Source organism: Triturus cristatus, chromosome 3_2 (assembly GCF_964204655.1).
Source record: "Triturus cristatus chromosome 3_2, aTriCri1.1, whole genome shotgun sequence".
NCBI classification, from domain to species: domain Eukaryota; kingdom Metazoa; phylum Chordata; class Amphibia; order Caudata; family Salamandridae; genus Triturus; species Triturus cristatus.
Window position 1 is genome coordinate 942,658,550 of NC_140584.1, and position 26,258 is coordinate 942,684,807.

At 47.5% G+C, this 26,258-nt stretch overlaps 1 protein-coding gene across 1 annotated transcript in view; it reads left to right on the top strand.

Annotated features, from left to right (window-relative positions):
* APPBP2 (amyloid beta precursor protein binding protein 2) overlaps positions 1–26,258 on the top strand; it is a 333,604-nt gene that overhangs the window by 279,195 nt on the left and 28,151 nt on the right. Inside the window, exon 10 of the mRNA XM_085649437.1 lies at positions 535–620. Within this exon, the coding sequence (XP_085505563.1) occupies positions 535–620 (86 nt within the window). The remainder of the gene's footprint in view (positions 1–534; positions 621–26,258) is intronic.

Here is a 26,258-nt window from a genome sequence, read left to right on the forward strand (position 1 = left end):
AGTAAGATTGGTTCAGCCGACTGCATTAGGAATGAAGAGTGAGCTATGGGTTATTACTCATTTAATTGTTAGGTACCTATGGGGCTCTCATATCTCAATGCTGCAGAAAGCAGGCCTATTGTAATGGGCAGAGGCCTATGATTTATTTTGATTGGGTCTTTTGCACGTAAGAAATACCTCTGCCTATTATGTTTAAAGAAAGTGCAACATGACGGACAGTATAGCAAAGTACTGCATTGGGTGGTTCAGGGTTCCTTGTTTTGATGGTGACCTAATTGGCCGTCACCATTGTGTTTTGCGTGCCTGTTGAAGTAAGCCAAATAGACATTCTCAAGATAATGTATTTATTTGGTGTTATAATGTTTTTTCACAGCCATTCAGCAGAGCGCTGCGATTCGCCTATTAAAAGCCTCCGTTTCCTGTGCACTGCACTTGCCTGACACACTCTTGTTTACTGTGAAAGCCAGCACTATTCAGAATACTCTGCTACTGGCACCAAGCATGCTGACTTTCCAATGTTTGCTCTCGTTTCAGATTTCATGCAGAGCGTGCCATAGACATTATCACACACATTCTCCCAGAAGACCATCTTCTTCTGGCTTCTTCCAAGAGAGTCAAAGGTACTTCTATTTTTAACTTCTGTTGCGTAAGAATGTGAGCCCTAAATAAGTGGTACATTTTTGTTAAGAGTAAGTGCTGGACTTGTAACGAAATGGATTTAGTGAGCATAAATTTCTGCTGAAAGTAATATTTTTATTTTTAAAGCTAACAGGAGGAAGAATCGCTTTCAGCACAATTCCATGTACATTCTGATCATTGGTGACCACTGGCTTGAACGTCATCCAGGCCAGCCCATCTCTATATTCTGGCGCATAGGTGGTAGTTTCTTTTGCTTAAAGGGTACCATGATACTCTAGTCTTCAAAGTAAATAGTCACTTTGAGCCTGACAATACCATTTTACCTAGAGTACTGGTCCCTGACCAAATGTCAGTCTTTGTAACCTTTGCCTTAAATTCTGGGCAGATTTAAATCTAAAATTTGTTAGCATGTGGCACTGTCAGAACCCTGTTCAGAGAGCTATGGGGCAAACCTGGGTTACTGGGCCCAGCCGTGCGGGTCGAGGCCTTTTACTCCTGATGTCCCAGGGCATGACCTATTAGGGTCCTGAGCAGCTGGGCCGAGTACCCCTTCAGCATATGACTCTCAGTAGTAGGGTGAGGCGAGCAGTCCAAGGCTTCTCGGTCAGGGGTGGAAATGGGGATGGGGTCCGGGTGGGAGGAGTAGATACAGGAGGGTGAACACAGGTTCACAACTCAAATCACGTGCAGCAGCAATAAATGACTGTCCATAAAATAATTTTATGGAAAAAATTATTTCTTTTACAGCCACTACCACAAAGGGAAATATAACATTCACACCTAAATTCCACAGTCCCTTCAGGTCAGGATTCTAGTGTTTTTTAAGTGGTTCCCTGAGTCACATGCCCTCCTAGCTCTAGCAGTAGTGGTTTTTCCCTATTCACTATAGGCGACATTCAGGTGAAGCCTAGCTAGTCAGAGTCTCAGGAGTCCAACTCTATATAAAAGCCAAAATTGTTTCAGTGCTGAGGCGCTAGCTGACAAGCAAGTTCCTCCGGGGCCGTCAGGCTGATAATCAGCAGGATCAGAGCACACCCCCTCCATGGTACTGGGGCTGCAGCGGCTGTCTCCGATAACTTTGTTGAACGCAGCCCAGGTGGGATGCGCTTTACTTACCTCAAGTTCCTTATGCGGTCATATAGCCACAGTGACTGAAGGTTTTCTGTGACTCCTCCAAGCTGAATGAGGTCTTTGGTCCTTCCCAGGATGGGTGGAAAGGGTGAAACTCCTTATGTGGATCCTCAGTCACGGTGCACTTCAATAGGAGGATACAACGGCGGCCTCTTTCCTCCGGTGATTATGCCAACCAGGTTAAATTTCTTGCTTGCTTCCGGTGCCCCCCTCTGCTGTACGGGATCACCGACTCTCGACTGCACATGGTCTCTTAGCCGATCAGCACAGCAGATTTCTTCAGAGCAGCTCCTCCTGCCCTACCGGGTCATGTCTCACCATAGCACATGGGCCAAGGCGCACTCATACCCGTAATCTCTTCACGGCTGCCCCTCCTGCTATACAGGGTCAGTGACTTTCCACCGTATGCTGGCTACAGCTCCTTCGGTCACCAGTCTCCTCATGCGGCCCCTCCTGGCATACAAGATTGTCGGTTCGTCACTGCACACAGGTGATGACCCATTTAGTGCAGCAATGGTTACGTCTTACTTCACGGTGCCTCTCCTCTGGCTCACCAGGGTCGCCAATTTTCCCTGCAATCGGGTATCGACCTAGTCAGGGCAGCAGCTGTCACCTCGCTATGGGAATACACTCGAAAGGATTCCCCACTGAACCTCGCTCCCTCCAACGCTTGCTTCTTCCTCACAGGGCACACTGGTATTGGCAAAGGCAGGTATTCTTTGATCCTTAGGTGATGTCCACTCTTCCAGCTGGGAGACTTAGTCCCCAGTTCTGCTGACATGCAGAACTCTTACAGAGCTCCTACTCGCACAGCCCAACTGGCTGCTTGACCTTCAACAGTTTTTTTATAGACTTCTTATAGTCTATTTCCAGACATCAGATGGGATTTAGAGTCTGGGTCTTTGAAGTTTATGCTGGGGGTCTGCTTCTATTTGAAGTGTCCACTCCTTTGCCCTCTCTTCCTCCAGAAATCAGTCTGTCAAAGCAGGAGCGACTCCAAAGCTGATAGCCCCACAACACAGGCCATGGGGCTATCACTACTTATTTGAGTCACACCAGGTTGTTACCACAGTGATATGTGTTTCAAATGAGTAGCCCAGGGCCTCAGCCCTATTCTTTATGATTCTCTTATCACCCATTTTTGTAATGTTCCAAGCCTCTTCCTTGAGAGCTCTCTGAATCAAAAAAGCACCATTTAAAATGGACTGGGGGAGCTCTCCTTCTCTTCAGTCTGTCCCACCCAGCGTACAGGAATGTAGCAAACCACAAATCTCTGTCTGGGATAATTCCACTACCTGCTCTCCTCATGTTTCACCATGCTGCCCAGGGTATCCTAAAATGGTACCCATAGCCAGCCATGTATTGTGTCACTCACAGGTACACATACACCCAGCACATGCATTTAACATACACACACTGCATTGTACTTCTTTATCACTGTAATGTACCATTCAGAGGCCCACATACACCCGACACATGTACATCACTCATACGCTGCACTGCAGTAAACACCAAACCAATGTAGGCCAAGGGTGAGGTAAGCACACAGCAGTGGAAGTTTAAATGAGTGAGCCAGTAGGTCTCACTCTGTGACATAGGCAAAAAAGGACCTGCGCAATCATACTGATCCCTATAAAGTATGCTGCCACCACCGTGCTCATGCTGCTTAATTCCTGATAAAGGCAGTAGACTTTCACCACTATGAGGGTAGCGCTTTGGGCGCCTCTCCTGGTCCAAAAAGACGGCAGTCTGTGAGACAGGCCTATGCTATGGCGCACACACATGATCTAAGACAAAAATCTGCATTAGTTATCCAGACATCAGTACAGTTAGGGCACTCGGGCAGTGGTGCATGTCCATTGCCATGCAGAGACTTTTCAGTACCAACAATGTACCAGCACTAAATTTAAATTTAAAGCTAAAATAATTAAGGGGTTTGGGGGAAATCTATTTTTTAACCCTTTAAAAAAACGTAACCACTATAGAGAGTTTAAATAATTAGCTTTATTTGAGTGTAAAAAAACAAGTTGATAAAGCAACTATATCACTCTTAATTGTATTTGCACTAAGCCATCTCCATGAAATCAAGGGCAACCTGAAGAAAAGGAATGATGTGTTCTCCACTGACAAAACTTTACATGGATCAAAAAGCACTGACCAAGTGCTGGAGTAAGCAGCTAATTTCGAAATCAACCAAATCTTCCCGAGGAAGGAGATAATCAGTCAGAAATAACCTCTCAAGTGTCGATCCCGAGGTTGTCGTACCACTCCAAATACGTGGGTAAATCCAAACTGCACAAAAAACACAAGTCCAAACGTGACTTCCCTTCTTCCTGCGACTCTCATAATAGGAATTTGCTAAAATGTCAGGGTACCTCTCCATCCCTCTCTTCCCACCTCTGACCCGATCACTAGCCTGGTCCCGATTTCACCTGCATTTCCAGGCCCTTCCGCAACACTGCAGATACAGGCATTCAAGAAAACCATGTTCCGCATCTGCGTTACTTCTCCGGAGATGGTGATCTTTCAGGGCCCACGGATCCAAGGAAGGGCCCAAGTCAGGTTACTGCTGGTGGATTCATACCCAATGCCAACTGTGTCTCTTGGCCCCGTCCTAGGGGCCGCTCTGAGCCTGATGGTGATGACTGCTCTGACTCGGTCTATGGCTCTGAGATCTGTGACGGGACCCGCGCTTTAACTACTGATTTGAGTTGCCTCATAGAACGTTGCGTGCATACTTTAGTACACATGGTGGGCGAGATATTGCCAACGGTCCCCAAAGACCTCCGGGCCAATTTAGGCCAAATAATTCAGCACTGTCAAGACACTGCTAAATATGTAATTCATTCTGGGCTGCATGCAACAGTGAGTACCAGCATGGTACTTCAGAAGCCAAGCATGGGTTAGATCGATGTGCTTCTCAAGTGATGTTCAAACATCTCTAATGGGCATGCTATTTGATGCCACCTGTTTCTTTAGAGACAAGGTAGACCCTGCTCTCCAGTGCTTTAATAAAAGCAAGGCCACAGCACGCTTCCTGGTTCTTTTAGCAGTAGTTCCCTCCAACAATGTCACGCATTTTGAAGCTTCCAAAAACGGCCTTCCCAGCAACAGGCCTTGCAAGCCTTTCAGGGCAGAGGCCATAGTTCCATCCGGCACAGTCCAGGCCTTCAAGAGCAATGTACTATCCAGGTCCCTACCACTCGTGCCACAGCTGCTTCAAAATCACTTTAGTTTGCCCTTAGTGTCGCACTGTCACCCGGCTGGAGACCAGATAAGTTCTATGCGCCATGGACATTACACCAGACAGATGGGTGCTACAGATCATCCAGATGGTTATGCCCTACCCTTCCTATCCACCCCTCTAAATATGCTTCCTACACCAGAAAAGCTTCTATAGAAACACTGGTCTGTTTTAATGAAGAAGGTTCAGACTTGAACAAAGGAACTGTAGAGAGGGTGCAGGCATCCGGAGGTCAGGACTGGCTGCTACTATTGTTACTTTCTGGTTCCGGAGGAGCGACAACTTTGTTATATTCTAGACCTACACCCTCTGAATTGTTTCCTCAAGAAGTACAAATTGAAGATGCTAACTCTGGCCCAAATTCAATCTGCCCTGGACCCAGGCTACTGAATGGTGGCTTTAGATTTGAGGAATGTCTATTACTACATGCCCGTCCTGCAGTTCCACAGACTCTACTACTCATGTTTTCAGGTAGGCCACAATCACATTCAGTTCTCCCTGCTCCCCTTTGACCTCACCAGTTCCGCAGGTGTTCACGAAAGTAATGCTGATGGATGCTGCCCATCTAAGGAGATTGCGAATACCAGTCTTTCCATAACTAGACGACTGGTTGCTAAAGGCAGGTTAACCTCAAACAGTTGGGAACCACCTCCAGACGATGGACAACCTGTTGATATTTCTGGGGTCTTCCATCAACCTCCCAAAGTCAGACTTGACTCTGTTTCAGAAGCTCAATTTAATTGGATCTATCCTCAGCAAGGTGCTGTTTCAAGCCTTCCCTGTGATCAAGTTTCAACCCTTGACCTGGGTCTCAGTTAAAATGACTGAGGCTTCTTGGCCTCTTGGTCTCCCGCAACCTACTAGTGGACCATGCCAGGTGGCACAAATGGGCTTATTACTGAGATCTCACGTCTCAGATAGGCTCAGCACCAAGGGAACCTGTCTTCCAAGTGTTGGAGGAGACTGAGAAAGATCTGCAGTAGTGGTTTTTGGATCACAATTGTACCAGCGGCAGACCCCACACCCTAACCACCTAGAGGTGACAGTTGTGACGGATGCATCAAAGCTGGGTTGGTAAGGTCATCTGGGAGACAGAGACCCGGGGCCTCTTTTCTCTTGCAGAAAACTGCTTCCAGTCTGTTGGAGTTCCATGTGATTCACTTTGAATTAAAGGTTTCCTCATGTCCATTAATGGGGGCTGGGTGCAGGTTACACCACCGCCATGTGGTACTTCAACAAGTGGGGCGGGGTGAGTCATGGGTCCTATGCTCTATGCCCCTGGAACTTGCTGGGTTCTCAGCGCATATCCCTGGTTGTACAACACCTGGCATGATCTTTATATGCCAGTGTAGGGGAGCTATGCTGGCATTGGCAAGTTTTGGCTAGGAGATCACGAATAGCAGCTACGCTCAAAGATTGTACAGGGCATCTTCGAGCAATATGGAGAACCTTGTCTCGATCTTTCGCCAGCATCAAGAACGCACAGCGCCCAAACGTTAGAGTTTCCAAGGCAGTTCTGTCTCCGAGATGCCTTTAGGTTGGACTGGAGCTTGTATTTCCTGTATGCCTTACTGCCTCTGTGTCCTTCCCAAAAGTCTTAGAAGATTAGAAATGACCAGACCCAAGCCACGCTAGTGGTTCTGGTACCCAGAACCTCTGTCCATGAGCATCTATCCTTTAATCTGGCAGCCTCTCCAAGAGGACCCTCAGTCGTAGCAGCATTACAGGGTCCTGCACAACCTGCAACTCAGTGTTTGGAGTTGAACAGTGACAACTGGCTGCTTTTGATCTACTTCATAAGGTAGTAAGTGTCATTCTGGCAACCAAGCATCCCTCCACGAAAACTATCTATATGGGACGCTGAAAGAAGATTGTTGTGTGGTGCTCTTCTAGGCCTATCCAGCACCTGCAGGCCCAGTTATCTGACGTGCCTCTTTTCTCCCTTCCGATAGCCCAGTAAAGCCTTGCTGTGGCCACAGTTAAAATGTTATTTGTCAGCTTTATTGGCCTTTCTACGATTACCTGATAAACCATCACTGTTTAAATGACCTGTTGTGATGTGTTTATTAAAAGGACTGAACTGGGGTGGCAGAGTGGGCTAAAGAACGGTGATGGATTAAACCCAGATCAGTTGACTGGGGGTGAGTGCTTGCAATGTTCAACACACCGTCCATCATTTCCTTTGGTTTTTGCTTTGTTCGCCATAAGTTGGCAGGGTATGCTCAGACGTGAGTCCCTTGCTCACTTTGCCACTGGATTCAAGCAAGCCTGGCTGAAGACGGCTGAAATGCCAGAAACCAGTCCTAGGAAGCTTGTTTCCGGTCCAGGGAAGACATGGCTTGGCAGTTCGGGCTGGACTGTTCCCATGAGGCACAGGGTCAGACTGATTTGCATATGGCCATGTCTGAACTGGGGTGGCAGAGTGGGCTAAAGAACGGTGATGGATTAAACCCAGATCAGTTGACTGGGGGTGAGTGCTTGCAATGTTCAATACTCCGTCCATCATATCCTTTTGGTTTTTGCTTTATTAAAAGGACTGACACACATGTTTCTGCCACAAACCTTTGTGATATCCCAGTGGAATCTGAATTTGGTTCTCACTTTTTTGATGTGCACCCGATTTGAGCCTGTGTACTGTTGTCCTCGAAGGATACTAACCCTAAAGACTGTGTTCCTTATAGCGATCACATCAACTTGTTGCGTGAGTGAGCCAAATGTTCTGCAACCATATATCACCTCCTTTCAGGACAAACTAGTGCTAAGGAATAAGACTTACTTTCACATCCATCAGTCTATCAACCTTCTAGCATTCTTTGCCCCTCCTAATCCAAGGAGAAAGAAAGGCTCCATCGTTTAGACCCTAAGATAGCTCTGAGCTTTTACACTGATCACACCGGGGTCAAGTGAACGATCAAGCTCTTCACTGTGTTCTCTGGAACAAAGAAGGTAGTGCAGAAACAGACCGTTCCAGATGGATTGTTCTTTTTATAAAGCTCTGCTATGGATTGGCCAAGAAACAGGACTTGGGCTGCCAGCACTATGCTGGTGCATGGAGTTTCTGTCTTGGACATCTGCCAGGCTGCTACGTGGGCATCAGTCCACAAGTTCATGAGGCCCTATTGCTTGTATGGCCATGTCCAGCTAGAGGGGCATTTTGCCTGTTTGATTCAGCAGGATTTTCTGTCTGAGCCATTCCACAATTCTCTCCCACCACGTCTGGCCACCCCCCACCTCTACCTCACGCGGTAGGTTGTGCTTTTGTAGTTATTCACAAGGTGCAGAACCTATTGTTAGAGGTATCCAAGTACAAGTTACTTACCTTCGATAATGCTCCATGTATTGGATACTCCATCTAGCCGCAGATTCCTCACCGATCCACCCTCCTCTGTGGAATGGACTCCCTTGGTTCATATTAAAAAACATCCAATTGGAGATCTGTACACTAGTAAAATCTGATTGTTGAAGGCTCCACATCTGGCGTGGACAAATATCAATCATTTAGGTGTTTGTTGAGCGCGACTACTCACCCGTAAGGGTCTCAAGGCGCTGGGGGTAGGGGGGTCGCAGGTTCCAGTCGATCAAGGAGGGGGTCTGTCAAAGAGCCAGGTTTTGAGGTTTCTTGCGAAGATGGGTTGCAATGTTGTCTTGTCTGAGGTGGAGCAGAAGGTCGTTCCAGGCTCTGGCCGTGCGGAAGGAGAAGGAGCGGCCTCCCGATCTGGTCTTTCTGGTGCGGGGGACCACGGCATAGGGGAGCTGGGCTGATCGTAGGGTCCTTTGGGGTGCGTGGAATTTGAGTCGGCTGTCCAGGTATGCTGGTCCAGTGTTGTGGAGGATCTTGTGAGCATGGGTTAGCATCTTGTGACTAGCTTCGATGGGGAGCCAGTGGAGTGTGAGCAGGTGTTGGGAGATGTGGCAGTGTCTTGGCAGGTTGAGGACCAGTCTTGCGGCGGCGTTTTGGATGTTCTGTAGCTTGCGGGTGAGGTTTTTGTTTATTCCGGCAAAGAGTGCGTTGCCGTAGTCAAGCCTACTGGTGACCAGGGCGTGAGTGACGGTCTTTCTGTGTTCGAGGGGGATCCATTTGAAGGTCTTACGTAGGAGGCGGAGGGTGTGGAAGCAGATATCAGAAAGGAACTGATGTCGATGTTCGGAGGTGGCGGTTATATTGTGGCCCCAGCATGATTTCCAGGGTGGGACTGGCTCAACGCAGAGTCGTATGATACCGCCTACAGGGATGCAGGGGAATTGATCAGGACAATTTCAAGATCCAGTCTGCTGCTGGGGGTATGGGTGTGGGTATTCACAAGGTGAGGCATCTGCAGTTAGTCGCCACTAGATGGAATGTTACAGAAGGTGACTTGATTGTCACATCCTAGAGGTTTCTTGCCAAAAGCTATTGATAAACATGTTACTCTACTACTTTTCCCAGATAACCTGGTTCTGCTGGATAGAGCTCCAGCATCAAATGGCGATACAGGTCATTTAATGTAAATCTAATAAATTGCTGGTAAAATACTACCAAGATCCAAGTGTCCAATGGGAGCTTCCCAAAGGAAGACGATGCTGTTGGAAAAGAAGAGTTAGTGCTCAACAGGCATGGAGCTGAGGCCAACAGACAACCCAGGAACCGCATAGGGTAGAGGAAAACAAGTTTTCTTTTTGTTTTACTGTAGTTGTTGATCAGGCTGGAGACTGAGTATGGGGGAAGTTGTTAACTTTAAGTCTCCACTACGCCAATTTGGAAATCATGTCCATAGTGTTTAAAGTCCGACCAAACAGCCATCAGAATTATGCACTAAGCAATGAACATCGGATGTTCTGATTTTCAAAAGACCATAAGTCTGAAGAATTACATCCATATTCCCTGTTTAATACGAAAACGAGACCAGATCTTCTAGCTCACTGGACAGAAATAGAGAGGTTGAGACATAAGAAAATGACCTCACTATTTCAGAAAAAGAGGTTGTAGAGGAATCAGAAGATGCTCAGGGTAAAGATCAATCCATACACATGTAAAAAAAAGAATCCTTATATAATGTAAAGCCTGAAGAATCTGTCCCTAAGAATGCTTCATACTAAGAGCAGAGATCCTAAATCTAAAAGTTCTCAAAGGACATCAGCCAACTGAGAGAAGACACGCCTTCCTAACCATCCACTACAACCTAGATAAATTTGATAATCATAAAGGCAACAGACACCAAACCAAAAGCCAGTCCATATTGACACCTTAACAAACAAAGCCCTGCTGTATTTAGCATAAAGGTTCGCACATGCCAATCCGAGAATAACAAACACCATAAATATCTGGGAAACGTTGTTTAATAGCTAGCTTTTCAGCGGCATTTGTGTGACCTTAAAGCGCCTGCCCTATTAATTACAGTGGTGTGTGTGAGAAAAGGTGATATACAATAACTTTGCCTATAGAGAGCCTGGTTCAAGCAGCTGGATAAACTAATGATCCCAGCTAGTTGGAGAGTAAGCACTCTTTCTGTGGAAGCAAACAGTTTTTGACAAATCAAAAGCTCTAATCACATGAACCAACATCTGGGCGGGACCACTATCCTTCTATATAGTACTTCTAAAAAGATCTTTTTTGATCAAATAGGTTTACTAGAGCTGCATTGTCAAGCCAGACCTAAAAAAAAAAAGGGGATGCAAGACTGTTGCACAGGCCTTTGATTTATTATGTGCAGCGACCTCTTCTACTGCTGTTATTGCAGTTTGCTATCATTAAGGCATGTTATATTTTAACTTTTTACTGGCTTTTGTTTTAACATAGTTTGTGTGAGATCACACTCTGCTTTTGTTATTCTGACAAGTGTATGTATATAATCGTCTAAACAAATTATATTTTAATTAATAAAACTAATATTGAAATGTATTTAGCGAGCACAATCTATTTAACCCAAATTTCTGTTGCAAAGTTACATTTACCTATTACAAGCAGTGGAATCGTGTGCTACTGCAAGACTAACATTCTACATAATACCCTCTTTTCAATACAGATGTTTGATGCAGAGTGAGAGTAACAAAAATATATAATGTTGAACTCTTTTCTAGTCCTGACATGCAGGGTGGAGAATGCAGTTTTATTCGCAATTACAAGTATTTCGCATAGTTAGGACGGCTGCTCCACAGAAGTATTTATTTTGGCAACAGGGCAGTTACCTTGCTTTGTTTAGTCCCATTTAATTAAAGAATTTAAATATACCTGAGATTTGCGAGAAGCAGTATTGTCTAAAGACATAATTAATCGAAAAGTGTGACATATAAACTTGTTTTAATTGAGTTTTGACATCCTGTTAATTATGCTCATCAAGGAATCCTGACCCTTATTTTGAATGGATAGGAGTGATTACTTCAAACCCAAATGTGAATGCAATTCATTTATATGCATGTTTTCTCTATGAAGTTTATACACTATTTAATTTCTTAATTTAACCTAATCAAATCTTAACAAACCAGGAACATTATTTCCTCCAAAAAGCACACGTTTCTCTTTTCTTTATTGTTCTAGATGCAGAATCACATCTATGCATATATAAATTATTAAATCGCTGTGATTTTTTTTTTTAATTGAAAGAAGTATCGAAAGGTGCAATGCAAAAGACATGCACATCTCTTAATCCACTGTGTCCTTGAAACACTGCAACCACTAAAGGGATCGGTTAATCAATATGTGCAAGATTGTCACTCCTGCACCTCTCCACAGTGCTACCTCTGCTCCACCCTTGTTACAGTGGGTGTATGCCATGCTCAACCAGACCCTGATTGCAAGAGCACCCTTGTCCTCGCTAGTGCATAATTTCAGACACTAAGATAACTATTGAATGTAATTAAACGCAATTTTCTGTGCTAACAACTTTTTGGCACATTCCTGATTACAGTTAGCCAAAAATAGGATAGGACAACATAACTTGTATTGGACTGTAGGAAATGTTGGCTGCGGAACCTTGCAAGCTGTTCCTCCTTTCATGTCACAGATTTAGAGACCACATTCACCACAGTCTGTATGGTTCACAAACTGTCAGTGTTGGGAAACCAGCTTTTTCAAACCTGATCTTTGGAATCCTGAACAAGCTTAAAGCAAACATTCAACAATCCAAAAAGGGCTGCCGACAATGTCATGTTGAACGTCCAGATAACTAGCCTTACTGGCTCATCATTGGTTTGTGTCTACAACCTTTTATAACATTTCATTGTGTTATCTTTAATGCCATAACTGAACGTGTTCAACACAATCACAGTGCAAGAGTGGCATATTGTATGGCACCACACATATATGAGAAATGGATATATGTGACATTCCCGAGCTGTTGGCCGTGTTCAACATTTTCCATAAGATGACTTTTCATATTCTTGAAGAAGGATGGTTATTTTCCTTACAAAAGTGCATCATGAAAATAGTGACATGCAAGTTTGAATGAAGGTCTCCCATATTTTCCCTCTCTAATCTGTTTAACATCTGCAGCTACCTACCTTGGGCCTGATCTATGGTCAAAGACCATCCGTTTACATAGTGATTGACGAGGGTAACCTTTCAGTAGCTTGGCACATTTTGTTTGCTTCACATGAAAGCTGTTTCAGTCCTCTTATTGAATTGATGCACCATAGCAATTTTGTTCTGAATTCCTCCCACTGATAGAGAAAATTATTATGAGCTCCAGTAACCTCACTACCAACCTAAATGTCACTGGTTTACTTGATAAAGGAAGTAATCGTGAGCAGTATTTGCCACTTTAGACTTTCCCTTACCCTCGGTTGCCAAACGTAAAATGACTAATGTAGTGATAAATGCTCAGCTTGACTGGGAAGGGAGTAGATCTAGTTGCCACCAAATAAATTGGGCAGCAATTTGGAAATGGAGCTGCACACTTACTCTCAGTTGGAAGGAGGGTGCCTGGATTCTTGTGTGCTTTTCCAGATCCTATTCCTATTTACTGCTCAGATTTTCAGTGTGATTGATAGCTAGATATCTCTGAAAGTCATAAACAGCACATCTGCTTTATTACCCACTTCCCCCTTGAATCACAAAATGTTGTACAGTAACCTATCAGATCAGGTTTATCTTCAGTTAGGAAAACTTCCCAACTGGATGACCTTCAGCTAACCTTTCTCAAATATCACTATATCCACTAAGGTTGAGGGGTGAACTTTGATATCTTTGCATAGACCTGCTCTCTATTCAGTGATGATAATGATGCTTAATTCAATTAGCATATTTGTGACTTTATGTAAGGACAAACGTTCTCAACTTACTGTGCTATTAGTCCTATGCTTAGAGGTTGAATTAGTGTTGCCTAGGATGGGGAGGATCACTACCATGTAGCATTTCCTTAGTTTTGGGATTCACTAGTTACAGACAGGGATGATACCTTCTGAGCCCAGTGCAAGTTAAGTGCCATTCCCATCCCCTTTTTATGTGATTACATTTTGTAAATGAAATGTTCCTGAACAATATCTGGATTGCATTTTTAATAATGATCACAGACGTGAAAGAGTGAAGAACAAAGAGTTATCAAAGCCACCTTGTGTGTGACTTTCTATAGAACTGCCCTTTAATGATCACGATCATCAAATTGATACAGGAGCCTCTTGCTCCCCTCATCAGGAGCTCTTTCGAACGTCACATCTAGTCTTTTTCTGTATCGTTGATGCTGCCTTTCACAAAAGCAGAACTTGTGGGGAGACAACAGAGCTCTCCCTCTGCCACTGTGTGACCTTAAATTATATAAGAACAAGGGAGTAAGGAGGGATAAATCACTTATTTATTGGGGTCAAAGGCACCAGCAATTACCCTGACGTTTTCAATAACTCATAGGAAAAATGTTCATCATTCGTACAGGTACATGTACCAGTAGGCAGGACTAATGTACATTACATTTTATAAACAAATCAACAAAATCACAAAAAATATACATACAAAAATTACAAAAAATATATATTACAATATCACAATTCCTAACAAATACCCAAAGACGTGTACACTCATAACTCTGAGTGATAAACAATGAGGTAGTCCCCTTCGCACAAGAGGTATTGCACCTCTGAATAGTTCCTATTGTGCAAGTATTATTTTAGCTAATATTCACAATTATTGGACTCCTCCGTTTAAGCTGTCGACGCGTGCGCGTTTCAGCCGCCAATTTCTTCAGGCTTCCTCAGGACAAAGGTATATGCTGTCTAAAAGGATGATAAAAACTTTCAATTATGTATATATACATATCTATTTCATACTCTAGTTCTATCCCTTCATTGACACACAGTGTCCTTGAACCTAAAAGTGACCTGCACCACAACAAGAAACTACATCAATAGTCCACAGTGACACTCGCGAATCAACACAAAGTGTGGGGCAAATGTGCAATAGACATCCCAATTACCTCTCTACTGAATAAATGTGCACAATCTAAAGGGTGCTCCCTCGTGAAAAAAGGCCCAAAACAATATCTACATGCAAAATCTAAATACCTACATCCACTCGACTGTCCGAGTATGAACCAAATTCCAGACTCCACTATCGGACTCTTATCTTATATTCAATGATCCCTCATGTGGACAGAAATCTTCAAGTGAATACACAAATGGCACTACGAGTTAGAAAATCAAGATTCCAAGAATATTAAACAATACCAACAGAATTACAAACAAAGCCCATCTCGATTACCTTCCACTGCTCGCGCTATCTGAGGGGGAGCCAACTAGCCTCACCGGATTATCTAGTAATCTGTCAGTCCCTGCAAAGAAAAATAACGGGAACGACCCCATTAGTCCCACGCTGGTGAGGGTACAGCTCTGTAGTAAAACTCATGAGCACTAACGGGTGCGCGTACCTGCCGTGTGAAACACCGCCGTTTGGTCGGGTCAGTTTACGTGGCCGTCATTGATGTCGTATGTCTTGGCGGTCAAGGGAAGCCGCCGATTGATAATCTTAAAACGTCATCCGACGTGTGGTTCATAGATATAGAGAGCATACTACAGCCTAACTCGCCCTGTATAATGGATTATACCGGGAATGGAAAGTAAATAATGTGATATAATGAATGCTACATCGACTAGAGCACTACGTTTAAAAATAAAGCGCTACGTTTAAAAATAAAGTAGTAACTGAAAAAACTACATAGTCTCAAGCCCTGTAAGTCGAACTACATTAAAAGAGGAGTACACGGGGTCTCGAGGTGCAATGTGGTATTGGGATTTCAACCACACTCCTACACAATTACATAAAAGCTACTCGGGTCTCCGTATCGCAGGGGGAGCTTATTCTTTAAATGCTGAAATAAACAATTAAATCAGAAAATGGAAGGGGGCGTAGCTGAGCCGCGAGCTAAGATGGCCGCGCGGCGCTGAAGCTCCGCCGCCAGCCCGGCGCTAAAGCTCCTTTCCTCCCCTCCTGCCGCGGGTGCGGTACTCCTGGCGGCGCCGCTGAAGATCCTGAGACCCCGGAGCGAGCCGCGACAATGATTGGGGCGCTCGAGACCGGCTGAGGACGTATCGCCCTAGGTCCCAAGATGGCGGGCGACTGCGGGCTGCACAGACGGGAGTGTGAGACCGGAGGCCTCCCGTGAATCAGGTACCCGGGGACGGGGCGTGGGGGGGGGCGTTGAGCGCCGGGGTGCAGGCTGACGGGTGTCTGCGGTCCTCTCTGCGCCGCTGCGGGCTGGGGGGCGCCGGGTGCCTGGAACTTGCCGGGCGTGTCCTTACTCGTGTCCTCCTCCCTGGGGCCCCTGGTCGCGCGGTCCGGGGACCGGGGGGAGGCTGCGGGGTGGCCCGCTGGCGGTGTGGGGGGGCGGGTTGGACGCTGCGCTGGTCTCGCGCTCGGGCTGTCTCCGCCTCTCTCCTCGGGCCTGCTCTGGATGCGACCTGTGTACTGCGGCCTGGTCGTGCTGTCTTCCCTCGCCCTACCTGGCTCCTCTGGGGCTAGGCTGAGGTCTGCTTCACTATGGTCTCCCCCCATTCCACTCTGGACCCTGCCTACTGCACCTGGTGATATCCCGGACCGACGGCGCGGTGTAATCGGGTCTGCGTCGGCATCCGGTGGGCACTGCGGGACCTGGGCGGCTTGACAACAGGCTGAACTATACTGCCGGACTACTGCTGCGGCATAGCTGAGCCGACCTTACTCTACAGGCAGCGGGCTGGTGGCATTTGTCACCCCGAGTGGGAAGGGTATGCTCAGACGTGAGTCCCTTGCTCTCCATGCCACTGGAATCAGGCTATCCTGGCTGAAGAGGGCTGAAAGCCCGAAACCGGTCCTAGGATGCTTGTTTCCAGTCCAGGGAGGACCTGGCTTGGCAGTTCGGGCTGGACTGTTCCCATGGGGCACAGGGTCAAGACTGATTTGCATATGGCTGGGTTCAAACTGGAATGGCATGGTGAGCAAAAAAACGATGGATTTAGGCCCAGATCTCTGTACTGGGGTGAATGTATGACATTGTTCTGCATTCTGTCCATCAATTGTTATTTTTGCATTTGTCACCCCGAGTGGGAAGGGTATGCTCAGACGTGAGTCCCTTGCTCTCCATGCCACTGGAATCAGGCTATCCTGGCTGATGAGGGCTGAAAGCCCGAAACCGGTCCTAGGATGCTTGTTTCCAGTTCAGGGAGGACCTGGCTTGGCAGTTCGGGCTGGACTGTTCCCATGGGGCACAGGGTCAAGACTGATTTGCATATGGCTGGGTTCAAACTGGAATGGCATGGTGAGCAAAAAAACGATGGATTTAGGCCCAGATCTCTGTACTGGGGTGAATGTATGACATTGTTCTGCATTCTGTCCATCAATTGTTATTTTTGCATTTGTCACCCCGAGTGGGAAGGGTATGCTCAGACGTGAGTCCCTTGCTCTCCATGCCACTGGAATCAGGCTATCCTGGCTGATGAGGGCTGAAAGCCCGAAACCGGTCCTAGGATGCTTGTTTCCAGTCCAGGGAGGACCTGGCTTGGCAGTTCGGGCTGGACTGTTCCCATGGGGCACAGGGTCAAGACTGATTTGCATATGGCTGGGTTCAAACTGGAATGGCATGGTGAGCAAAAAAACGATGGATTTAGGCCCAGATCTCTGTACTGGGGTGAATGTATGACATTGTTCTGCATTCTGTCCATCAATTGTTATTTTTGCCTCGGGCAGTTGGTGGCATGGGTCGCAAAGACCCCAAACAGAAAACATTGCCATTTGAGAAACTCCCTGAGCAGCCTGCGGGGGATCGCCCTGCCATGCCGGGCCCGGCCGAGGGGGCGTCCGGCGGCCCGCTGACCGATGCCCCGTCCCCGGACTGGCTTCAGGAAATGTGTGCTGGCTTCAGGGCCTTGGATGGCCGCTTTGATGCCCTGGACAAGACGTTGGAGAACATGGGGGCTAAGATCCAGGCCCATGACCAGCGTCTGGGAGAGGCTGAGGCCCGGATCTCTACTCTCGAGGACAAAGCAGTACAGGAGTCCAAGCGGGTAGACAACCTTGAGCGTATCTTGAAAGAAGTGGCCATCAAGAACGAAGACTTAGAATCGCGCAGTCGGCGCAACAATGTGCGGATAACCGGGTTCCGGAATCCACGGCCACGGGCCGGCTTGACGTTTTTGTGGAGCAGTTGCTTACTGAAATTTTTGGGAGAGAAGCCTTCACTCCGGGATTTGTGGTTGAGAGGGCCCACCGCTCCTTGGGGCCGCGGCCTAACCCGGGGCTCCCGCCGCGCCCGCTTATTGCCCGTATCATGAACTTTCGGGACCGTGACACTGCCCTGCGCCTAGCCAGAGAGAAGGGTGAGATCACTTGGCAGGGCTCGAGACTTTCCTTCTACCCCGATTTCACGGCCACGGTCCAGGAGGCCAGGCGGAAATATGCGGGTGCAAAGGCTGCGCTGCGAAATCTGGGCCTCAAGTATGGTATGCTCTACCCGGCTCGTCTACGGGTCGACATCGAGGGCCGTACTCGGCTCTTTGATACCCCCACGGCGGTGCAGGAATTCTGTCGCACCTACAAGCCGCGTCGGGGCCCGCCAGGGGGTGACGAGGATGGACGTTCCCCCCCCCCCCCTCGCAGTGGCTCTGCGCACAGCCAGGACCTGTTTGCGACCTCCGGTGTCGGCTGAGACGGCGCCCAGGCTCTAACTTAGCTTACATTGACTCTTGTTATTGGAGGATTTTTTGAATAATTGGTATATATTTGCTATGCAGCGCTGGGTTGATTGCGGATCGTCGTCACCCCCCTTTGGTTGAAACCGTTGGGAACACTTCTGGGTTATGATGCTCTACCTTCTTTTTTTGGTGTACATTTGGTATCACTATTTCGAGCTATGTTTTTTTCTTCCAGGTTGGGGATTGCCTCACGTTTGCGTGGTTTGGCTGGGTGGGGGGAGGGGGGTGGGGATGTTTAAGTTTGTTTTTCATGACTTGGCTGTGTGTGAGCTGTTATCTTTGGTACACGGAGGCACAGCATCGCTCCTGCTCCTGCTACGAACAGTTTGGCATTGATGGCCCAGATAGGTCTGAATGTAACTCCCGCCAATCTCTCCTTAATGTCTTGGAATGTCCGTGGCCTAAATAATCAGCGTAAATGCAAACAAATACTACATTACTTGAATCGGCACAGGGTCGACATTGCCTTTCTTCAAGAGACACACTTACACCCATCGGGGAATACCAGTTTTGCATCTTCCTGGGGCGCCCACCGCTATTTTTCCAATTTCAGCAACTATGCTAGAGGCACAGCGGTCCTAATTCATAAAAGGCTCCCGTTCCACTGCCAGACATACCTGGGGGACAGGGAAGGGCGTTATTGCATTGTGAAAGGAGTGCTGATGGGGCACGTGGTCGCTCTGGTATGTGTATATGCTCCTAACACGGATTCCCCGGATTTTTTCCACACGCTTGCTGCCCAGTTGGCCTCCCTAGCACCCGCTGCCATCCTGCTTGGAGGCGACCTCAACTTGCTACTGAATGTGGGGCTCGATAGCACCTCCGGGGCCACTGACTCCAAACCTAGGGCTAGACGCGCGCTCCTGGACCTTTGCACCCGTTTCTCTCTCACTGACGTATGGCGCAGGCGCAACCCAGACACTACGGCCTAGACACACTTATCTGGGCAACACAACACCTGGACCAGGATTGACTACTGGCTCCTATCCCCGGGCCTGTCCCTCTGGTTTCGCGCATCAGGGACCCTCCCTAGAACCTATTCTAACCATTCTCCTGTAGTACTGGGTTTGGAAGTTCCCCGCCCGGAGGGGTTTGAGCGGCAGTGGCGTTTTCCCGGAAGGGCACTTCTGGATGATCTCTTTGTCCATGAGGTGTCTGAAGCAATAGAAGACTATTTTGCGCTAAACACTGGCTCGGTAGACTCGTGGGCTGTCCTGTGGGAGGGGTTCAAGGCCTATATCAGAGGGGTTTGCATTGCTAAACAGGCTGGGGTCCTGAGGGCGCTACGCACAACAATCACGCACTTAGAGGCGCAGCTGGATGCGGATGACGTGGAGGCGCGACGGTCGCCCTCCGACGAGGTGTTTGCCAGGCGCTTGAGCCTCCTGTTGGACTTTCGGGAGGCTGCGGACAAGGAGATCCTATATCTGGGGAAATATCGTGTGGCTCGGCGGTATGGGGAGGGGGATCGGCCGGGGCGCACGCTCGCACAGGTTCTGAGACCGCCGTATAGTAAGTCCCTGATAACCGAAGTGCGGGGAGTAGATGGTACGCTCCGCACGCACCCCGCTGAGATTCGAGATGAATTCCTGGCCTATTATACTGAGTTATAATCCTCCAAATTGGGTGATTCCTCGGCCGCTCGGGACGCCTACCTGTCGGAAATTGCGCTCGTGTTTCTGGATCGGGGCATGCAGGAGTTTATGGCGGAGCCCATAACGGTGGCGGAGGTGCGGGGAGCGATTAAAGTACTCCGGAGGTCTTCTGCTCCGGGTCTTGATGGCTTCTCCGGAGATTTCTACAAGGCCTTCTCTGATCTGCTGGCGCCTAAGCTCATAGAGGTCTATGCGGAGGCGTTGGTGCGTGGTTCGCTCCCGGCTACTCTTCGAGAGGCGGTCGTGGTCCTGCTCCCGAAGCCAAACAAAGACCCATCGATGTGTGGGTCGTATAGACCCCTTTCCCTCTTAAACACCGACTATAAGATTTTAGCCAAAATAGTGGCCAACAGACTTTCCCAGTTGATGGAATTCATTATCTCGCCCATGCAATCGGGCTTTATCCCCTGTCGCTCGACATCGCTGAATTTGCCGACGTTATTCACTGTTCTGCACCGAATTAACCCGGCCACACCTGCTGCTGCGATCCTACTTGACACCGAGAAGGCGTTTGATTCCTTAGAATGGCCATTCTTTCTTGCCGTTATGGAACGCATGGGCATGCCGGCGAATTTTCTGGCCACGACTCGTCTCCTCTATAGCCGTCCCACGGCACGCCTGCGTATCAACGGTACGTTATCCCGACCTTTCTCTCTAACGCGTGGCACGAGACAGGGCTGTCCGCTTTCCCCGCTCTTGTTCATTTTAGCCATGGACCCCCTGATTCGGCATTTCCAGGAACGACACCTCCACAGGGGTCTTCAGTTTAGAACAGGCCCGTTGCTTGCCTCCCTTTACGCAGATGACACTATCCTGTATGTAAGGGAGCCGCATATCAATCTTGCCCCCCTGATTCGTGAGATCCTACGCTTTGGTGGCCACTCGGGACTGGGCATAAACTGGCACAAATCCATCATATTCCCATTGACTAGCGGCACCTCCCAGTGGCAGTGTGAGTTCCCATTGGAGTGGTGCTCGGATTCAGTACGCTACTTGGGCATTCAGATCCATTTGAGCACAGAAGAAATCATCCGCCTCAATTATGGACGCGCGGTGGCGCGGTTGGAGACGCAGGTGGAGGGTTGGTTGCGCCTCCCGCTCTCCATGTCGGCCAGAATAGCCATCATAAAAATGATAGTGCTCCCCAAATTTTTGTATCTGTTTAACAATATCCCTGTTCCCCTCACTCGGTCTTTCTTTTCCACCTTGAGGTCCCTCCTGATCCGACTGGTCTGGGGCGGGAAGCACCCCCGGATTCGCTGGAAGACTCTTACACTCCCAGTAGATAGGGGAGGCCTCGGCGTACCGGATCTGTATCTCTACTATCTGGTCGCGCAGTGTGCACACGCCTATGCCTGGTACCATCCGGACGCTCGGATCCCGTTTCTGCGCCCTGAGGCAGACTTTTTTTCTCCCAGGCCAGTTGGCTGCCGTTTTGCCCAAGGGTATCCCCAGAAGCCCAGTGGATATCCAAACAGTGTCCACTACTAGCTGGGCCTGGAAGAAACTTTTGAGCTATTTAGCTCACCCTCGCCTATACTCCTCCTCGCTCCCTATTCGCAACCCGGGGCTACTGCCGGGCACAGATGAGGCGCTTGTGCAGCGAACGTTAAGCAAATTTAACCTCACCAAGATGGGAGATTTATACCCTGGAGGGCACATATTCTCGGCGTCGGAAGAGGCGCGTTTCAGCGAGGCTACATTCATGGATAGGTTCGTTCTTCGCCGACTCTATTGCGCGGCCAGGGCGGTAATTGAGGGTTTCCCCCTTGAGCCTGCTTCCTTCGAACCCCTTACCATCGTTATTGACAGAGATACGGGGGCCCACATAGTCTCGAGGCTGTACAAGGCGTGTGCGGCATTGCTCCCTTGTACGGAAGACCGGGCGCGGGCGGAATGGGAGGCGGACTTGGGTAGGCCTATTACGGATGAACAGTGGACGGCCTGCTGTAAGGTTACTGCTACGGTGTCACTGAACAGTCGTCACAAACTCCTTCACTATAAATTCCTACGACGTTGGTACATGACCCCAGACAGACTCCATTCCATAGACCCTGCACGACCTCACCTCTGCTGGAAGTGCTCGGCACCGCATGCAGACTTCGCACACTTGTCCTGGACTTGTCCAAGGCTGCAATCCTTCTGGACACAAGTTTACAAGGTCTTGGGAGACATGTTAGAGCTTACACTTGTTCCCGCTCCAGAGGTTGCGTTGTTGGGCTATACAGCAAACTTCCCTAAGAACGTTCGTAGGCTGGCCGCTATGGGTCTGCTTCTGGCCAAACGTGAAATCGCCAGGCGCTGGGGGGATAGACGGGCTCCTACGGTCAAATCGTGGCTCACTGCCATGGCGTTTTGCAGCGCGAATAGCGAACTCTACTCCAGTCTCCTTCCCGCGGCGGCGCGTCCTAGGGACATCTGGGGCCCTTACAAAACATACATTGCGGCCCTCCCCGGTTCCCCCTCGTCACCCACACATTCCGGTATAGTTCCAACGGGAGTGCGGTAGGCGAGTCGATATGGGCGTTGGGAGAATGGGGACGTCACGGAATGAATGGGTTGGTATGTTCCATGGGGCGTTTGTTGTGGGGGGGTAGATGGCATGGACTTCACATGGGTAGCGGGGTATGCGTGGAGGGATGGGGTGGCTATGGGCCCTGGGTGTGGATTGTTGATGTCAGTTTCATCTGTTTCAATTTAGACAAGTATTGATGGGGGATTGATCAAGGGGGTTCTGATGTCGGATGCCATCCATAAGTTACACATCTTGTCAGGGAGCTGGAAGTGTTATGATGTACCTCCATACTTTGTCATTGGTGAACGCACAGCTATCATTTGTGTATCGTTTGATTTTGCAAATCTAAATAAAGCTTTAAAAAAAAAGTAAAAAATCAGAAAATGGAAGTAGGTCAATAATAACTGAATGGTAGTAAACTAAATCTAATAGATATTGTAAACCATACTGGGTCAACACTTATTCCCGTTCCCGCTTCCACTCACCGGTGAAACACCGTGTGTCAAAAGAAGGGCTTACATTCTCAACATTCTACTGAACAAATATATCAATAATATAATACAAACAAATATATATACATCAAACAATCATCAGACCAGTCACAATCTACTCATCTATTCCATTGATAACATCTCAGCCACACCACACTATATATACAATGCTATTAAATCAGATATTCACATCTCATAATTAGACGAGGCTTGTGTGTTATTACGTGACTTAAGATAGTTCATGCAAACATCCTTGTCATTGCCTCGAGTACAGGTCTCTAAATAAATGCCCATATTTCATCTGTCATTTAACACTTCTGTTGCAGTATGGTATCTCTCTATAAGTCGTGCTTCAATGCGATTTAACATCATTTCAAGTTGTCCCCTGTTGCATGCTTTCACTCCTGCCAACACAGTCCAAGTAAGGTCATTCTCATTATGCCCACAATCGATGTAATGTTGTACTAGTGGTGCTCCTTGTGTTTTACATCTTACGCGGGATTTATGTTGTAAAATCCGCATTTTTACAGGTTGGGTAGTTTGTCCAATATAGGACTTCATGCATGGACAAGTTACTACATACACCACATTATTGGTGTTGCAGTTCGAAAAAGTCTTCCTTGTGTGTGTCTTGTTGTTAATGAGCACTAATTTAACGTCTCTAGTGAGGGGGCAAGCAATACAATTATTGCACCTGTAATGGCCTATCAGGGCTGATAGACCTAACATACCTCTTACATCTTTTTTGATCAATGGCTCCCTAGCTGCTTTCACTAGATGTTGTCTTAGGTTTTTAACTTTTTTTAAAGAAAAAAGGGGTGTAGGTATATTCAGATGTTCAAAAAGTCTCCAGTTTCTTGAAATGATTTGCTTTACTTTGTTGGCCTTAGGATTAAATGTAAGGACACATGTCAGTTGTTCCTTATCCTCTTTTATTCTAGGTGTTAGCAAACTCTCTCTGGGCGTAAAGCATGGTCTTTTCAAGGCAGCTCCAACCAATTTTTTAGGGTATCCTCTCTCGCACAATTTGAACTGTAGTCTTTCTGCGTTCTTGAAGTAGTCAACTTTATTAGAACAATTGCGACGTATTCTTAAAAATTGCTCATAGGGCAAATTTTCCTTTAGGTTTCTAGGATGACCTGACGTGAATTCTGTCTGTGGGTTTTGTATATAGGCTCACTTCCAACTTGGCTTCATTATCAAAAATCCATACATCACGAAAATTGATCTGGACATTCCTTACAGACTTAGTAAACCTTAAATCTGGTGTCCGTGTATTTAACCAGGTGTGAAAATTTTCTAGCTCCTCGAGGTTCCCATTCCATATCAGGAATATATCGTCAATGAAGCGCACCCACCTGTTCAGGTTCGCTCTGAAGTGTGACCTTGGGGCATAGTTTAACCACAGTTAACAAGTATGTGGCTTAATGTGCCTATTTTAAAAGCGACTGATAAGTTTCAATAGAAGAGCTTTGTTTGGTTTTCTCATTGCCTATATTAAAATTAATAACATAAGGATTGCCAAAGCGATGTACACAAATCTTGCTGCAGAATTGTCGATAGCCATGCTTTTGTGATGTTTTGCTATGAATTAATAGTATTGGATTGTTTGAGTCTATCTGCTGAATTATTATTTTTTTATTTTATTTTTTTTAAACATTTTTTATTTGAAACAGACAGCAGCAGAGACAATTGCATAGACAATGTAGATATGTTCATTCCTACCATTTCCACACTCCCTCAATGCACCTCTAGCACACATGAGTCCAGGGTACTTAAATTTACATGCCACCAGCCTCCCCCTCCAACAAACCCTTGTATGTCTCCGAATCAGGAGTCGCTGTATCACTCTTGCTATTCTGGTCGCATCTCACCCTTTGTGAATGTTTCTGCACTCATCCCACCTGTGCCCTCTGTCTCTCCCCCCTCAGCTCTATCGTCAGTGAGACACATATATCCCCCCTATACTTATTCCATTTTCCCCACTTGTGGTCCCATTTACGTGGGCATCCCCTCCCTTTGAATACCGTTTTGTCGGCGAGCATGGCATGATCCATGTCTTTAGCCCAATCCCTCAGTAGTGGTATGCTGTCAATTCCCCACCTTTGGGCAATATTCCGCTTAGCCAGACACCACCTCAATGTGACCCATTCTTGCTCAATTTGCGTAAGGTCCGTCGCTACCCAGACGTTGAGAAGGCACATCGCGGGTGTCGGGTGTATAGCTTTGCCACATTTCCTAACCATTTGCCTGGTGACATTAGTCCAATAACTTTGTATGTGGGGACATTCCCATAAAATATGCAGGAATGTTCCCGTCTGAGCGCATTGTCGAAGGCAGAGTGAGTTGGGTCGCCTATTAAGTTTATGTAATAGAGTAGCATCAAAGTACACTCGGTGTAGGATTTTTAACTGCCCCAGGCGAAGACGCATTGGGATTGCCACCTCCCTGGGTGATGATAATGCCTCCCGCCAGTCCTCCTCGGCCAAGTCCCCTGGGTCCCCTTCCCAGGCCCTCCTAAGTTTTGACATCGGGTCCACCCGATTGTTGATTAGTTTACGGTATGTCAGTGATATGACCTTTCGGTTCGTTGGGTCTAACAGGAGCCTGTCCTCCAAGGGGGAAGAGTCCGGAATGGGCGCATTTTTAGTTCGGGACGATTCTATGGCATGGCTTATCTGCAGGTAGCGAAACCCCTCCGAGGAAGCCAATTGGTATCTGGCCTGAAGCTCCTGGAATGTTACCATTTTGCCTTTTTCCCATAGGTCGCTTACTTTGGAAGTTCCTATCATTTCCCACTTATCGAATCCCGCCGATTTACTCAGTCTCCCCAGAATATCAGGCTCCCATGGGGGGTAGCCTTCGTTAAGCGGCCCTTCCAACCCATCCGCTTCTGCACTCCATGCCACGCCTCCACCGCGCGCGCCGTCGGGCCAGTAAGTCTCATTTTCTTATGATTGGTGTAAAGAGCTCTATTTATAGCCCCCTTTCCCCATCAACCAATGATCTGTACGGAAGCTCGGATCATCCTGCCTCCCAAACACCCAGCTGTTAATGGCCGCCAGTTGCGTGGCCTGGTAATAAAGATGCAGGTCTGGCAAGCCAATGCCCCCATCATACCATCCCATTGTTAACTTTGTCATAGCTATGCGGGGCGGTTTACTGTCCCACAGCAAATCTCTCAATACCATCTCAATCTGAGAAAAATAGGAGTTTGGGATCGGATTGGGCGTATTCTGTAACGCATAAAGAAAGCGCGGCAGGGCCAGCATTTTGCATAAGGACGCCGGGCCCAGCAATGTTAGTGGAAGAGATTTCCAGTGTACTACATCTGTTCGAAACCGCCTTAATACCCCCTGGAGATTCTTCTCGGCAAACAGTGTGGTATTGGTGGTGATAAATATTCCCAAGTAAAGAAAACCTTGGGATGCCACCGGGATATCGCAGCCTCGGGG